General features: G+C 48.3%; 1 protein-coding gene across 11 annotated transcripts in view; it reads left to right on the top strand.

Annotated features, from left to right (window-relative positions):
* Nucleotides 1-17,061, top strand: part of FRMD5 (FERM domain containing 5) — a 372,966-nt gene that overhangs the window by 342,361 nt on the left and 13,544 nt on the right. For 7 of the 11 annotated variants that reach the window (XR_008914907.1, XM_001362983.3, XM_007472459.2 and 4 more), the window contains exons 8-13: nt 2,582-2,670; nt 5,810-5,873; nt 6,284-6,375; nt 13,877-13,951; nt 14,810-14,878; nt 16,565-16,671. Coding sequence is in view for 10 of the 11 variants with exons in the window: in XM_001362983.3 (XP_001363020.1) it covers nt 2,582-2,670; nt 5,810-5,873; nt 6,284-6,375; nt 13,877-13,951; nt 14,810-14,878; nt 16,565-16,671 (496 nt within the window). In the remaining variant the exon portion in view is untranslated. The remainder of the gene's footprint in view (nt 1-2,581; nt 2,671-5,809; nt 5,874-6,283; nt 6,376-13,876; nt 13,952-14,809; nt 14,879-16,564; nt 16,672-17,061) is intronic. The other 4 variants (XM_007472454.2, XM_056810376.1, XM_056810374.1 and 1 more) reach the window with 1 other exon arrangement.

The following is a 17,061-nucleotide window of genomic DNA, read 5'->3' as shown; positions in this document are numbered from 1 at the left end:
GCTATTTCAGCCCTGAACATTTTTTGTTGCTTCCCTTCCCTAATTCTCTCTTCTTCAACCTGTCCATTATGCTCCTGACAAAATAGTCTCCCTCTCTCTACTTCTCTTTCCTCCTCTTTCCTTCAGCTCCTTGACTTTTTAAAAAAATAAAAACACCCCCCCAAAAAAGAACACCTCATGTATCAGTATATTTTATTTTGACACAACAGATTTTTAGTCAATTTTCAGTCATTTCTGACTCTTTGTGATCCTGTTTGCGGTTTACATGGCAAAAATCCTAGAGTGGTTTGCCACGTCTTTCTCCAGCTCATTTTGCACATGAGGAAACCGAAGCAAAAAAGGGTTAAGTGATTTGCCTGGGCTCACATCACTAGAAAGTGTCTGAAGTCAGATTGAACTCAGGTGTTCTGATGCCAAAGCTGGCACTTTATCCACCATGCATGCCCCAATTTCCCCACGACGCAGCATATCCTTCCCCAAAACATCCAAACAAATCCCTTATAAAATACATTCTTACCCAGCCATACCACTTCTGGGTCTGTACCCCAAAGAGATAATAAGGAAAAAGACTTGGACAAAAATATTCATAGCTGCGCTCTTTGTGGTGGCAAAAAAAGATTGAAAAATGAGGAGATGCCCTTCAATTGGGGAATGGCTGAATAAATTGTGATATATGTGGGTGATGGAATACTATTGTGCTCAAAGGAATAGTGAACTGGAGGAATTCCATGTGAATTGGAACGACCTCCAGGAAATGATGCAGAGTGAAAGGAGCAGAACCAGAACATTGTACACAGAGACTGATACACTGTGGTACAATGGAATGTAATAGACTATGCAATGACCCAGGACAATTTAGAGAAACTTATGAGAAAGAACACTATCCACATTCAGAGAAAGAACTGTGGGAGCAGAAATGCAGAAGAAAAACATATGATCGATCACGTGGTTTGATAGGGATATGATTAGGATTTTGATGTTAAAAGATCGCTCTCCTGCAAATATGAATAACATGGAAATGGGTTTTGAATAATGATACATTCATAACTCAGTGGAACTGCTTGTTGGCTCCAAGAGGGAGGAGAGAAGGGACAGGGGAAATCATGAATCATGTAACCAGGGGAAAATATTCTAAATTTAAAAAAATAAAAATAAAATAAATTTTTAAATACATTCTTTGAGAGAAAACAATTCAATTATCGATGGACACACAGAAATAATAAAAAGGAGAGATGTGTCCTTAAACTCTGGCAGATTGGTACCAGCATTAACCAGTGTCTCCAACCAGTTTTGTGGCCTCTAAATGTTGGCACCTTTTGCATCACTATGGTGTAAAAAGCGGGGATAGCCGATGACACCGGGTTTTCCTCTCTTTATCCTGACTCACTTCTTCCAAGCATGTGTTGCTTTGAAATCTTCATCTCTGAATTTCCTTACAGCACAGTAACACTCCTTCCCATTCATATACCATGTGAACTGGAACAACCTTGTTCATCCACCTCCCACTGGTTGGGGACGTTTTGTTTCCAGGTATCCCAAAGACTCCTGCTGCTTTCCACCACCTTCCAGGATATTTAGGGCCTTGCCCTTGTCTTCAGCTTTTCCCCACCTCACCGCCCCATTTCTCAGTTATTTCCTTGTGTCCAACCTCCGCCTTTTACCGATGAATAAACTGAGGCCAAGAGATGTGACGTGACTTGCTCCATCTACTAAGGGCCTGAGGTAGGTTTCAGGCTCCCATCTTTCTCAGCCCCAGCTGAACCCCGGCTGACACTTTGCATCAGAGCGCTCTGGCTCCTCCGCGGCTCTCCCAAGGTTATCTGTTATTATTACATTTGCAGATAATGATTATAATTCTCCGGTATCTACGCTGCACCCTTATGAGTGAGGGCAGCCTAACGGTGATGACAGTTGTGAGGGAAATCTAGCCCTGTGGCTCTGCAAGGCTTGACTCGGTTATTTTTAAATTGCTCTTTGCCCTTCTGCTGGCTGAATAATATCACTTTGCTCACAACAAACCCTGTATCTGTAGGCAATTATGATAAGGGGCTTAGTAACAAAAATGACCTGTTGTGTAATGCCTGAGAAACATAGACAGTTCATCCGGCAGCCCCACTCGGGGTCCTGCCTATGCGTGGTAGACTTTATTTTTTAATAAACCCTGACCTTCCTTCTTAGGATCAGTACTGTGTATTAGTTCCAAGGCAGAAGAGCGGTCAGGTCTAGGCAATGGGGGTTAAGTGACTTGCCCAGGGTCACACAGCTGGGAAGTGTCTGAGGTCACATTTGAACTCAGGACCTGACTCTCCATCCACTGAGCCACCCAGCTGCCCCCTTAACTCTTACTTTCTGTCTTAATAACAACTTCTGTACTCCCATCCTGTCTGCTGGTCATTCTTGTGTCAGTCGCTGACCCTCGCCGAGAGAGCCTGGACTCCTTTGGGCCTCCCATGCCAGGCCAGGGGACGCCGCCTCTGTCCGTCAGTCTGTCTGTCCGCCCTACCTCAGGGCTGAGAGGATGCCAACTGCCTTTTGCCGACCCTGCGTCACAGCGATAACCGAAGGTCTTGTTGTGTTTCAGGACGTGTCGGGGAATGCAGCGTTTCTGGCCTTCACGCCCTTCGGGTTTGTGGTTCTGCAGGGTAACAAGAGAGTTCACTTCATAAAATGGTGAGTGCCTGCCATTTCCGAATGGGTTCTTCACCCCTCGGCGGCGGGGAGGGGGCCCGCGGCGTCTCCTGCCTTTGGGGGGCCGGCAGCCACCCAGCCACCCCCTCCTCAGGCCGCGCTCTTGCTTAGGGCTTTGCCGAGGGCCAGAAGTCTCCCAGAGATAAAGGGATGACCCTGGGACATGCAGGTATGAAGGCTGGCCGAGGCTCCTCATGGGGGAGAAGAAGCAGAGACTAGGAGAAGCGGGAGCTTCGGGAACAGCCCTGAGCCACGGCACCGGCCACCCTCATTCCTCACCCAAGCGTCTAACCAGCCAGCCCCGGCCTCAGCAGCCCTGAAAGCTGCACTGGCCCTTGGGGACGGTCTTTGGAGGGTCTCCTGCCTGCGGTGAGCCCTGCTGCAGGCTGGCCTCCGGGCAGCTCGCTCTGCCCATCCCTATGAGCTTGTCCCCCTAGAATGACCATCCTCACCCCGGCCTAATTGCCACTGCCTCCTCCGGAGGCCCCCGCCTCTGTCCCAGGGCTCCAGCCTCTGGGGCTGCCCATCGTCTTCTGCTCTCATTCCTGTGTCTGGCTCGTGGGGGCCGACACGATGGGTCACACTCTGCCTTGTATGGCGGCACGTGTCCAGCTCCGTGAGGCCACCCGGGCTTCCCCAGAGAACAGATGCTGCTGCATCCTCTCCGTGGTGATGTGCTGCCTCTTTGAGCTTCTCAGCTTATGCAAAGGAGGGGATAGCGAGGTAGCTCAGTGGATAGAGCCAGGCCTGGAGACGAGAGGTCCTGGGTTCAAATCTGGCCTCGGACACTTCCCAGCTGTGTGGCCCTGGGCAAGTCACTTAACCCCCTTTGCCTAGGCCTGACCGCTCTTCTGCCTTGGAGCCAATACACAGTATGGATTCTAAGATGAAAAGTAAAGGTTTTAAAAAGAGAGAGCGCAGAGAGCAGATGGAGCCCCGGCCAGGCAGTCAGCTCCCTATTTTGCCCTCCTCCTCCATCTTCCAGCTGGCATCATTATCAGATCTCCAGCTTAGCCTGCAGACACCCTGAGCCCTGGCGGGGGCGGGGGGGGAGCACAGGCACCTTCTTGCCGCTGATTCCTACCTCTGGTGAACAGCTCACGCCTGGGGTCTCTGCCAGCCTGGTGCCCCATCCCCAGGGCGGGACCCGGGCCTACAGAGCCGTTTCCTGGGCTCTCTGTGTGGTCAGGTTGGAGCGTGCCCAGGGAGGCATCATTCTAGGCAGAGAGCGAGGCGGTGGAGGGCCTGAGACACATTCCTCAGGTCTATATTTAGAGTAGGGACAAGCCGGTGGCTTTCCCTGGGGAGGGGGCCGCTCCCTGCTTGGATCTTGGTGGAAAATCTAAGTTCCAGCTCAGCAGGCTTGATTACATTATAGCTAATAAACGTAGAGCACTTTCCGTTTTGCTTTCCGTTAGTATTTGAAAAATACTCTCATTCAGTCGTCACAATGCTGTGCAATAGGTTTATTATCCTCATTGTATAGCCGAAGAAACTGAGGCCAAGAGCGATTAAAGCGGCTTTTCCAAGCTCACATACACGTAGTAAAGGTCTTAAGTGGAACCCAGATCCCCTCAGATCCGCACCTACTGCTCCATCCACCGGCCCACGCTGGCTTCAGGGGTCTCGGACAAAGACTAGCAGAGCACCTGCGGGAGGGACTTCCCCTCCCTCGATGATCCACACTTCCCCGGGAGCAGCGCTGGGCATCGCGCCCCCGATTGGCCCCGCAGGTCTCTCGGCTAGTCGGCTCTCCATCCCTGCATCTTCAGCCTCCCTCACCAAGTTAGGCGTCACTGAGAACCTCCCTTCTGTGGCCTGCAGGAGCCTCGGGGGTCAGCGTGTCCCTCTTTGTATCAGTTACTCCTTAGCAAATCCTGTCTGTGTATGTGAGGACAAGAAAATAAGGGGAAACCGTATAGAGGCGCATTAGAGCCCAGGGTCAGATGCTCTGAGTTATAATCCTGGTCGGGTCTATGACGGAACAATGGGAAATAAAACCCCCTACCTTGTCCCCAATGTTTTTTTCCATCTGCAAAATAAGTGCATTATTCCCGTCTCTTTCTCCCTTCTTCTGTAAGCTTTGGTGCCTGGGGTATCAGGGAAGTCCTAAAAGAATGCCTAGACGTCCCCGTACAAATTACAGAGAGCAGGAGGCCGGGGAACTGAGTTCTCGGTGTAAAACTGGGCCACAGAGGACCTGAATGGCTGGACGATAAGGCCCCAGATATCCAGGAAATGGTTCGGGAGGACAGCAGGAACAGAGAAGCCTAGGGGCGCATCTGGGGGAGAAGGGGAGGGGAAAGCGCTGGCTCTTCAGCGCAGCTTCCATTTTGTTCCTGGGCACCCATCGAGGGCTGCGGCCCTCTTTTCCCCCGAACTGAGAACAAACAGTATTTGACTGAGGTCTGAACCGTGTAATGTACAGTAACCGTATCACTTCTTTTGATGTGTACTGCGTCCCACTGGCGATGTGCCCCAGTATCCTGTTTGCCTTTTTCACTGCAGCCATACACTGGGCTGATGGCTCCAAGGATTTTTCTACAATATCCCCTAAACCCCTTTCCCGGTCAGTACGCTGCATGACTGTTCCATGTAATCTGTACTCTCCCTCCCTCCCTCTCTGGTTTGTTGCCCCTCCCCACCCCCATTGATTGTTCCACACGTGTCTGCATTGAAGCGCATTCTTCATCCAGTGGCACAGTCACCTGACAGAAGCGGCTCCCTCGGAGCCCCGTGGCCTTGTTTTGCTGTTATTTGCTCTCTATTGGACTTGGGCCTCATCAGCTAACTGTGGCATCTGACATTCGATACCCTCATCCAGATAATGCACCTGTGCTATGAACCAAATCCTGCCCTAGCCCCGGACACTCCACCGAGAGCCCCTTCCCTCCCGAGATGCCACCGTGCCGGAGCCCCCACCCCCTACACTTGGGTGGAACAGAAAACTGTGGCGCGAAACTGTTCCAGTCACTTCCTTTACACACACTGCGCTGCTGTCTTGTTTCAGTTCTGAATTTGGCTAAAGTTGTGTCTGTGCCTGGATGCTCCTCCGGGATAGGCAGGCTCTGTTTCTGCCTCTCCGGGCCGAGGATGACGGCTGTTCTCTTTGTTCTCTTAGGAACGAGGTGACCAAGCTGAAATTCGAGGGAAAGACTTTCTATTTATATGTAAGTCAGAAAGAGGTGAGTGGCCGATTCTTCCTCTTCCTGTGAAGGGCTTGGGAGCTGGGGGGGGCCACACTAGCCTGCCCCGGAGCAGCCGAGCGGTCCCTACCTGGTAAAGCTAGACGCCGGCGCCACGGTTGGGAATCCGGTGCCAGGGGCAGAGGTGCGCGTGCCGGGCACCCTCGTGGGTTGTGCCGATGACCTGCCGAGGCTCGCTACAGAATTACTTTATTTCTTACCCAGAAACAGAATGCAAGCCTCTCACCCTGGAGAAAATGTAGGCTACCAGTTGGCCCAGGACTGGAAACTTTGGTTTGGTTTCTCACCCTCCTGCGGGCTCTCTAGATTCAGCTGAATGTCAGTGTCTGGTCCACATTCCCATTTGTTTCCTTCCACACTCAGTTGTTTCTATATGGGATTTTTTGTAGGAAAAGAAAATTGTTCTTACATATTTTGCTCCAACACCAGAAGCCTGCAAGCACCTCTGGAAATGCGGAATAGAAAACCAAGCCTTCTACAAGTGAGTCCTCTTGGGTTGAGGCTGCTTTACTGGAGCCCCAAGTCATAGAAGGTATTTCCAAAAGAGGGAAAGGAGAGGGGAAGGAAGCGTCAAGACGTGGTGGCCTTTGGAAAACCCAACCAACCAACCCATTTTGTGTCAGGCTGCTTCCGTGCCTTCTGCCCTCAACCGAGGGATACACAGCAGGGCAGATACATGTGGGCTGGTCACGTCGTATCTAGAGTTGTCTTTTGGTATCATTGGACTGGCATGAGGTATCTCTGGGCCTACCTTAAAAGTCATGAATAATGCCTTTGGAATTCATTCTAGCATAGTAATCCCTATTGAGTCTACACTGGCTTCGCCTTGGAGTTTCCCACAAACACACTCCAAAAAAAAAAAAAAGTGCCCAAGAACAGTTTCTCAGAGAGATGCTCTGTTTCAAGGGAATCCTGGGGGATCTAGACTAAACCATGATACCTTTTTGACCCTCGAGAACCCTTCGGAATCCCTGGAATCATTCTAACTCTCCCATACCAACCAGGACATAAAACACCATTTCACCCACCGAGGCTGCCACAGTCATGATCCACACCCTCAGGGTGACAAGTAAGGTTTGGGGTCTGCATCACACTTTAAGATCCACATTGTTGGGGGCAGTTGAGTGGCTAGAGATGGAAAGTCCTGGGTTCAAATCTGACCTCAGACACTTCCCAGCTGTGTGACCCTGGGCAAGTCACTAACCCCTATTGCCTAGCCCTTACCGCTCTTCTGCCTTGGAGCCAATACACAGTATTGATTCCAAGACAGAAGGTAAGGGTTAAAAAAAAAAAGATTCACATTGTTATGGCTTGCTGGTACCAGTCCCAATATGGTATCAATGCTAATGATACCCCATGAGAAGTCCCCTTGGGCAGGTGTACTTATATCCTCTCAAGAAGTTAGGACGAGCGCTTTTCTTTGGGTAGGTCAAGTGGCTGTTTAAAAAGGAAAATTAGAGAGCTAAGAAATGTCCCATCACGAGAGAGGGGCGACGCAAGGTAAATGATGTTTCACAGACCCCCTCGGTCTGGTCTAAAAATAGAATGTGGTGTCTTATGTTTTAACAAGCTGCATTGTCATCAGGAAGCTACAAGACAGTGTATTGCAGACACCTGCCCAGCGAGCTTTCTCCTTCTCTTCACCTGAAGGGAGAGCACAGCCTAGCTTAGGCGGCCTGAGCTCGATCCAAGCCCTGGTGAAGAGAAGGTGACCCGCAGCAGGGCTCCCCGAAGTGGCTGAGGTCGAATGGAGCCCCTCCGGCCTCCACGTCCACCCCTCTGGGCAGCAGAATAACCGGGCTCTCTTTGGATCCACCAGCGCGGGAGCTCTCAGGAGCTAGTTCTTACTTAGGCTTTTATTATTTTCTTTTGCTGTAAATACTTGGTTGCGTCTATGCATTTGGCCGGGCCCGGGGATTCTTGAAAAGTACCGCACCACTCCCGCGCTGGTCTGGCTCCTGTCTACCCCAAGACAACGGATTGGTCCCCTGACAAAAAGGGCCAAGAGAGGCTTTGCCCTGAGAACAGCCCCATAACCTTTATCCTAAAGCTGGCTGAAGGCTCTCCTGCCTTGCTTCTTTACAGCCTTCTGTAAGGCCTTTCTCTTCTGCCATCTCTCTTCGTTTTCTTCTCGCCAGAAACATATTCTCTCCACTCTTTTTCTTCTCCAGAACAACTGACAGTAGAGAATACTCTCTGCTCCCATTGCTGAATTGACCTGCTAAGCAACAAGAGGCGATACACAGTTTTATAACCTCTTTAGGTTCTGGAATCTTTCCTTTCTCTTCTCTTTCTGGGTTCAAACTCCAGATCTTCTCTGGGAGTGACCCTCCCTCAGCTTATAACTAGTAACCAAATTCTTCCCTTTCTATGGCCCAATGAATGACATTCATCTTATAGTTTAAAACAACAGGTGGCATCCCTGTCTCCCTCGATAGTAACCTAAAATGTGCCGGATTCTTCACACGTAAGTCTCGTCACCAAGGCACGCGTGCATTCTCTGCGTGTTCCAGTATTCTACAAGTTGTCATGTTCAAAGGAGCAACTGCTATCTCAGAAAACTGAATCGGACTTAATTGCAGAAACTGTTCCCTAGAATTCTGTGATCTTTTTCACTAACACCTCAATTTAAAAAAAAAAAACACGCACACACATTGATTTCAGACAGTGTTCACTTTTCAAAACACAGGACACCTACCGCGCCATAAATACTGTCCTCCCTTTTGCAGACACAACAAATGGTTCATTTGCTAACACCAAAGTCATGGCCCACAGGGGCGGCAGACATTCCGGCCCGGCGGTCCTCTAACACCGTGACTTTGTCACTCTTACACTGTGCTTTGGGGGCATAACTGCAACACAAAACTAGAGATTTAAAGGCCAGCAATGAATCTATAAACAGATGCCGGGGAGCTCTTTATTCTGCAATAATTAGATGAACAAGACTGGTGAAGCACCCGTTAGGATACCGGTCACTCCATACATTCTCTCAATAATGATCAAGCGGGGAAATGTAAAATGAAGATTTTGAATCCCAGACTTCAATTCCCAGAAGTCCTTGGTAGTTCCCAGAATTCCCTATAATATCACCCTAAGTCCTCACCTGAGTATGAGAACACCATTTGTATTTAAACTGAATCTCCGCCAACTCGGCATCCACTTCTAGGCACACGCAGCTCTCTACCTAGCAGGCAAGATATAGGTTGCATGTGCTTTCTTATTTTGTATTTTCTTTATTTCTTAATCTTTAATAAACCTCTAAAAATATAATACTTTTAGCAGAAAAACTAATTGGTGTTTTTTCTGTATTGCGCATAGCCACAAATGTGCCTGATTTGCCAACCTGAAAGTGAAAGTGAGGTTCCCAACAAAAGCGCAGGAATGCTTGAAGTTGTAAAAGTGAAGCACGCCACCATTGAGGACGGGCTGTATTTTGTTTTTGCCTCTGTGGGTTAGATGTGTCCACGTGGCTTGCAGGGAGGCAAGAAAAGACATCTCTCGCATCTCCTGCCAGAAGGGAAATCAAGACTTGAGGCCCTTCTCCCCTAAGGAACCATTTCCCAAAAGTTGCAGCGTAGTAGACTGGGAATGGGGACCGGATAGAGACGGCCAGCTCCTCAGTCTTTCAGCTTCTGCCCAGGGTCTTCTTCCTCCAGATCTGTAAAGGGAATTCGGAATGGGGTCTTTTCCCTCGACATTAGAAACCTCAAGACCCTGGATCTTCTCTCTCCCACATCTCACCAACTTTGCCTGTCACTTGAGCCACACAGGTTTGGAGCGTTGAGTACTAATCAGTCTCCACCAGTGAGAAGAGAATCTGGTACAATTGGTTCTGTGAGCCAAGAATAAGACAAATAAAAAAAAAATCTTTTTCATATGCTTGTTCTCCTTTAACCTTACTTATGTGGTTGATTTTTGGAGCCCCAGTGCAGGACTTTACACTTATAACTATTAAATTGTCTTACCAAAATCTGGCATCATTCTGGCCTTTCAAGATCTCTTTTGGATCCTGGCTCTTTCCTCTAACATTTTAGCCATCGCTGCTAGCTTTATGTCTGCAGATTCAATTATAGAAGTTCATGCTTCCATTTAAGTAGCTGCCAAAAGGTGTTGAGCAGAATATACACAAGAGAAAAACCTTTGGGATACTTCATTAGAGTTCTTCTAGGCTATTATCAATTATTAATCACTGCACTTTGAGTCCAGTCATTCAACCAATTCTAATATCTATCTTACTCTTTTGGTAGATATTTCCATATTACTCTTATGATTTATATTACACTATTATCTTTTAAGTATGAGAGACTTTTTATCAAATGCCTTGCTGAAAACCAAGAATGCTATCTATATCTGTTTCCCTTTACTCACAAATTTGCAGATACAACAATCCCTTTACTCACAAAGACTCACAAGCCATTCATTTAATAGCATGTTCTAGAGTTTTTGCCAGAAATTAGTTAGGCTTGTTAGGCTTGCTGGCCTATGTTTTTAAGATTCTATCCTCTTGAACTTTTTCAAAAATTGTGGCATTTGCCTGTTTCCAGAACTGGAGCACCTTTTTCACTCATCACAATGTTTCAAAGATTAATAGTGAACCAACAAATTATCTCTGCTAGTTCTTTCAGTACCCTGGGATGTAATTCATCTGGGTCTGATTACATGAACTCATCAGAGGCTCTATTACTCATCTCCATCTTGTGTTTCAACTTCCTGTTGACAATTTTTATTCTGTTCTTTATCCAGAGATTGTTTTCCTTGATGGAGAAAATAGAAGCAGAGTAAGAATAGTGTGGTTCTACCTTCTCACCATTGTCTATTTCCATTTGAACAGTGATCCTATTCCTTTTTTTGAAGTTCTTGCTCCCAACATAGCTGGGAAAAGCTCTTTTTTGTTATCTTAAGCATTTATTCAAGGTTTCTGAGTTTTTCATGCTTTTAATACTAATTTTTAATATCTGTCAGTCTTTTACCTTCATTCCGGCTTACCCAAACTTGCTTCTTGATCCTGTACAAATGTTTTTAGATTAAATTGTTCAATGAGTTCCCTACATATTCGTATTCTCATTAAGCTAGTACTACTCTTTTCTTCTTCACTTAAATTCTTTGTGTTTTACACAAAAATTTTGTTCTTTTTGTTATAAAGATATTTCATTTTTACCAATTACATGTAATAATAATTTTCTACATAAGTTTTCTGAAGTTCTATGATCCAAATTGTCTTCCTCCCCCTTCCCAGAGATGGAAGCAATTTGATCTGAGCTACACATGTATTGTCCTGAAAAACATATTTCCATATTGTTCATTTTGTAATAGAATAACCATATTGAACCAAAAACCCAAGAAAAACTAAAGTAAAAAATCACATGCTTTGATCTGCATCTGACTCCAACAGTTCTTTTTCTGCAGGTGGAGAGCATTCTTTGTCCTAAGTCCTTCATAATTGTCCTTGATCATTGTAGAGCTGAAAGTAGCTAAGCCCTTCATAGCTGATCATCACACAATATTGCTGTTACTGTGTATGATGTTATCCTGGTTCTGCTCATTTCATTCTGCATCAGTTCATAGAGGTCTTTCTAGTTCTTTCTGAAATCATCTTGCTTATAATTTCTTATAATATATATAATAGCATTCCATCACTGTTATATATCACAGTTTGTTCAGACATTCCCCTATTGATAAACATTCCTTCAATTTCTGATTCTTTGCCACCACAAAAAAGGGCTGCTATAAATATACCAAATTTTATTCTTTAAAGCCTTCCATTCCTCCTGGGCCAGTGTCTCCTGTCACATTGTAGTTCACGGGGCCCTACCTGTCCTTTTCCTGAATTCTGAAATCTACTCTTCCAAATCTAGCATTCACAATAGCCCGTATCATACTTTTCCAGCTCTTAAATGCCAATGGTCAGAACCACTAAATTCTACTTAAATTCTGCTTCAGCTACCAATTCCTCCTTATTGGTCAGAATTAAGTCTGTAATAGCAGTTGTCCTTATTGCTTCCTCTACCTTTTGAAGAATGAAATTATTAAGATAAGTCAAGATACCAACTCTTCTGCTTTTATCAGAGAGAGTTCTGTGGCTGAAATTACCCATTACTAATATGCCATGTCTCTGTACCAGACTTGTGGGCTATTTAATGCCATCATTATCCATTTCCTCCTTGTTTCTGTTTTCCCTTCTGTATTCACTCTAACTCATGCTCTCCACCATGCTTTCTCCCTCTGATTAATGGATTTTCCAAGAAGAGTTCAGTCTGTCCTTTTAGGTACAAAACTATTCCACCATCCCTCTTAGCTGATTTCTTCCTTTTCCAAAAACACCAAATCTCAATGATACCAATAAAACTGAATTTCTTTCTTTGGAGCAAAGTCACTAGTCCAAATTATTTATTTCCCATACCTTGCACATTTGCATATGCATACATAAAATATACATATTCATAAATATACATATATACATAAAACATACATATAAAACTATATTTTAATTACTGTCCTTTTACTACTAAAGATTAGTCTTACCTCATCACTGGTATTCTTCTTCCTGTATTTTACTTGATTCTCTATAGCATCTGGCTTGGAAGATATATGAGCATTTTTCTTCCTCTCCCTCTGTCTCCAGTCCACAGACTCACACACATGTATATATGTGTGTACATACATACATATTACATATTTTAACCCGCCTTCATTATATGCATTCCATGCTTGAACAAGAAGCCATGTTGCCAATTTTGTTGTTCATTCGTTCGCTCGTGTCCAACTCTTCATGACCCCTGTAACAGTTAAAATTTTGGGGAAACTGAAGCAGGTAGAAATTAGTTTCTCTCTGCAAGGAGTATTATATTTTTAGAGGTTTATTTAAGATAAGGAATTTAGGATAATACAAGTAAGAAAGGCACGTGCTAGGCCCAGAGAGCCTGTTCACGACCACTCACATCTTGCCTGCTAGGTAGAGAGCCATGTATGCTCCGAAGCGGAAGTAGGAAAAGAGACCCAGTAGCCTTTACAGCCAGGTTAAATACCCCATCTTGCTCTCTGCCCAGGTGAGGTTACAAGGCATTTTGGGAAGTGAGCAAGGACTTCTGGGAAATGGAGTCCCAGGTTCAAGTCTCCATTTTTACACCCCATGGACCAGAGCCCACCACTATCTCTCAAAGACTTTGTCATTCTCATGGCACCATCTTACCCTCAGCCATCTTCTTCTCCTTTTGTCTACAATCTTTCCTAATGTCAGAGCTTTTCCCAAAGGGTCCTGTCTTCTCATTATGTGGCCAAAGTAGGTTCCGCTTCAGCTTCAGTATTTAATCTTCCAGGGAATAGTCTGAATTAATTTCTGAAAGTCTTATTTGATTGACTCTCCTTGCTCTCCAAGGCACTCTCAGAAGTCTTCTCCAGCACCACCATTTGAAAGCCCTGATGCTGCAGGGCTGAGATCTCCTCAGAGTTGAGCTCTTGCAGCCGTGTCTTGCGACTGGAAAACCCATAGCTTTGACTCTGGGGGCCTTCGACAGCAGCGTGATGTCTCTGCTTTAGAGTAGGCTGTCCAGATGGGCCGTAGCTTTCCTTCCGAGATGCGTGCCTTGTCACTTCACGGCTGCAGTTGCCTTCTGCAGCAGTCGTTGAGCCCAAGAATATAAAATCTGGCCTGGCTTTCCTGTCTTCTCTCCCTTGGCCAAGACGCGATGGGACCAGGTGCCACGATCTTAAAGAGCTTCTTGATAGTCAGCTTCAAGCCAGCTTTTACCCTCTCTTCTTTCACCCTCCCCCAACGGCCTCTTCATCCTTCTTCACTGTCCTCCGTCGGACGGGCGTCGTCTGCACGTCTGAGATTGTATTCTCAGAATACTTCGTAGGCATCACGCCCTGCCTCTGACTTACGCTGCTTGCGCAGATTCATTGGAGAAATCATTTAAGCTCTCGGTAACTCCAGTTGGAGAAGGGATGCTTCTGGCCTGAACCGTGACCGTGTCTTGCTGCAGGTTGGAGAAGTCGAGCCAGGTGCGCACCGTCTCCAGCAGCAACTTGTTCTTCAAAGGGAGCCGGTTCCGATACAGGTAAATAGTGACAGTAAGTAGCCGTTCATGGATCTCTTTTCGGACCCTTCTCTGGAGGGGAGACGCTTGGGGCTCCTCGCCCGGCGACCGGAGACGCTTCTGCCCAGGTTTCCCATTTCTTCCCTTCGTTAGTCTGTCTCTGTGTTTCCGGGGGACCTTCAGGCTCTGTTGGAGGCCCGGGACAGACAGACAGACAGACAGACGGGCCTTCTCCTCTGGTCTGCGATTGTACGGGTTTTCTAGGATCTCTCAGTCATTCGTTTTTACAAAGGAGGCCTTTAGCCGCTGGGGATTTAAGTACAATAAGATGGTCCCCGCTCTCAGAGAGCGAGCCATCCTCATTAGGGAGGCTTTGTGGTGGAGAGGCAGCTTACTCTAATCAGTCGTGGAGGATGGGACCTCCTTTTGTGGAACCACTTTCTGCCTCAGTTTACTCATTTGTAAAAGGGAGATCATGATCGGATTGATCTGCCTCACTAGGCTTGATAGGGAGCCATGAGGACCGAATGAGTTATTGATTGAAATATTGAAAAGGAGTTATTTCTGTGAAGCGCCATGTAAATGTTGGCTAGAATTGGGGGTTTGGGGTTTACGCTTACGCTTGGCTGCATCCTCTGTGCCCCCTGGAGAGAAGGTGCACATTGATGGCTGGGGCTAGAGCATGGCGTAGCTCCCAGGGACGGGCGTCACCGCGTGGCCCCTTTGCACCCACCCTGACCATGGGGAGGAGGAAGGGGGGAGGGAATGGCCTGGGGCTCACTCTGGCGGGATGGGGACAGCAACGCTTGACCCCGGGCCTTTTAAGGGTTTCTTTTTTTCAGTTCTTGTTGCTGTTTTTTATCCTCAAATTGCTTTCAGTGGCCGAGTGGCAAAGGAAGTGATGGAATCTAGCGCCAAGATCAAAAGGGAGCCACCGGAAATACACAGGTGAGAGGAGCAGGAGGGGGGCACACAAGCCAGGGGTCCCCGATCCCCTCCTCCACACACCCACCCCACGGAGGCCCCCGCCAGGAGACAGGAAAGGGGGTCCCGTCCCCCAGAGGCAGGGCAGGTTCTGGCTGAAGTGTGGAGCGTTCCCAGAAAAGGCCCAGAATCCCCGTCTCCCTGGAAGAGGGAGAGCGCTCCGTGGCCTTCCCCCTACGTGGGGATCCGGAGTCAGCCAGTGCCGAGTCCTAGACATTCCACGCTCGCTGCTTTGATGAGAACCGAATCTAGAATGAAAGGATCAGCCCTGGTGTCCCTGATGTAGGTGGTCTCTGGCCATGGGACAAGCCGGACACGAGAAGAGCCAAGAGCGGGAGGCCCCAAGCGAGGGGTGCCCAGAGCACAGTGGCGAAGACGGGGTTCCTTTCGGAAGCCCGTGGCCCAAGCTGTCAGCCTGCTTAGTCAGCTGGTCCAGGTGACATTTTCCAGGGTGCCCAGAGCCCAGAGCACTTCAAAAAGGGCTGGCCACGAGGATAGCTGGGTAGCTCAGTAGATGGAGCAGGCCTAGAGGCAGAAGGTCCTGGGTTCAAATCTAGTCTCAAACACTTCCCAGCTATGTGACCCTGGGCAAGTCACTTGATCCCCATGGCCTAGCCCTTACTGCTCTTCTGTCTTAGAATCAATACATAGTACTGATGATAAAGGGAAGGGTTTAAAAAAAAAAAAGGCTGGCCAGGTTCCCCAAAAGCCAGCCATGGCCTCTTAGAAGGCTGGATGGCGGCCCCCTCCTCCTGGGGGGCCTGCGGCACAGGCGGCAGACCCTGCGAGCCACTGTTTGTGTTCCATGATTATTCTGGACGTCTTCACGGTTTCCAGTTCTGTTCCCGATGGGCCAGGCTCTGGGGTCACAAGCGCCGGGCAGCGCCTTCTAAGAGAGGAGCAATTCGTGCGTTAGGATACAGGAAGCCAGAAGTTCTTCTTCAGAGACGCGGAAGGGCAAGCGAGCTCAAAGAGTTAGTTGGAGGCTCAGAAAAAGCTTCCCCCAGCAAAGGGTACCTGAATGGCAGCCTGAGAGGAAGAGGGGCTCAGGAGGGAGACAAGCAGGAAGTGCTTCGGGCCCTGGGCCGGAGGGAGACGCACAAGCGGCGAGGCCAGCCGGACTGCAAAGGTCAGGGAAGGGGGACAACATCCGGCAAAACCGGAAAGACAGATTCAGGCCAGACGCTGTGTGCGAGACTTTAAACAGGCGTTCTAGACACAACAGGGATCGACTAGTGTGGGTACAAAGTTGCCCTTTCTTGTCCCTGCCCGGTGGGGTGGTTGAGGGTAAAGGAACTCAGGCCTTCCCTGTGCATTTGTCTAGAAGCTGAAACCAGAAAAAAGCAGAGGTGCTCTGAAAGAGGGGGAGACCCATGGGCCCAGGCCATTCTGGCCCGCAGGTAGTGTGTCCCTGGACAAGTCCCCTAGCCCTGTTGGCCTCGGTTCCCCCATCTGTAAAATGAGCTGGAGAAGGATGTGGCAAACCACCTGCGCTATCTCTGCCAAGAAAATCTCAAATGGGGTCACAAAGAATCTGATATGTCTGAAAAACAACTGAAAATGCTACCCCCGACCCCCCAGCCACACTCCCTCCGTGCCCTTCGGCCTTTTTGCTCCTCCATTAACAGGTTCTCCTTTCCCCCTCCTCAGGGCCGGAATGGTTCCCAGCCGGAGCTGCCCGTCCATCACCCACGGGCCGAGGCTGAGCAGCGTCCCCAGGACCCGCCGAAGGGCCGTGCACATCTCCATCATGGAAGGTAAGGCTCTCCCGGGGGAGGTGGGCAGGAGGGGCGCTCCTTTTACATCCCTGAGGAAGAACGGGGCAGGCCTGCCCTGGACGGGGAGCTGGGAAGACCACGTTTATGAAAGCGGGTTAGTCCCTTCCCCGGCAGCCCCTTCCAGACCCAGAGCTATGGCGGGGATTCTCTCTGAGCCCCTGAGCCCTTCTTGCTTTTCTGAAAACGGGGCGCGTGTCATCAGAAGCAGCTCCGAGTCTCCTTCAGTGGAATGAGACCCGCGGCGCTGCAGAAAGGTCAGACTAAGAGAAACAAGCCTCTCCTCCCTCGCTTCCCGCCGCCATCTTGGTGGAGGGGCGATGCCCAATGTCCTTTCCCTCCTTGGATCCAGTGTTCCCAGCCCAGGCCCAG

Source organism: Monodelphis domestica, chromosome 1, assembly GCF_027887165.1.
Source record: "Monodelphis domestica isolate mMonDom1 chromosome 1, mMonDom1.pri, whole genome shotgun sequence".
NCBI lineage: Eukaryota > Metazoa > Chordata > Mammalia > Didelphimorphia > Didelphidae > Monodelphis > Monodelphis domestica.
This window is presented reverse-complemented; position numbering and strand designations above follow the sequence as displayed.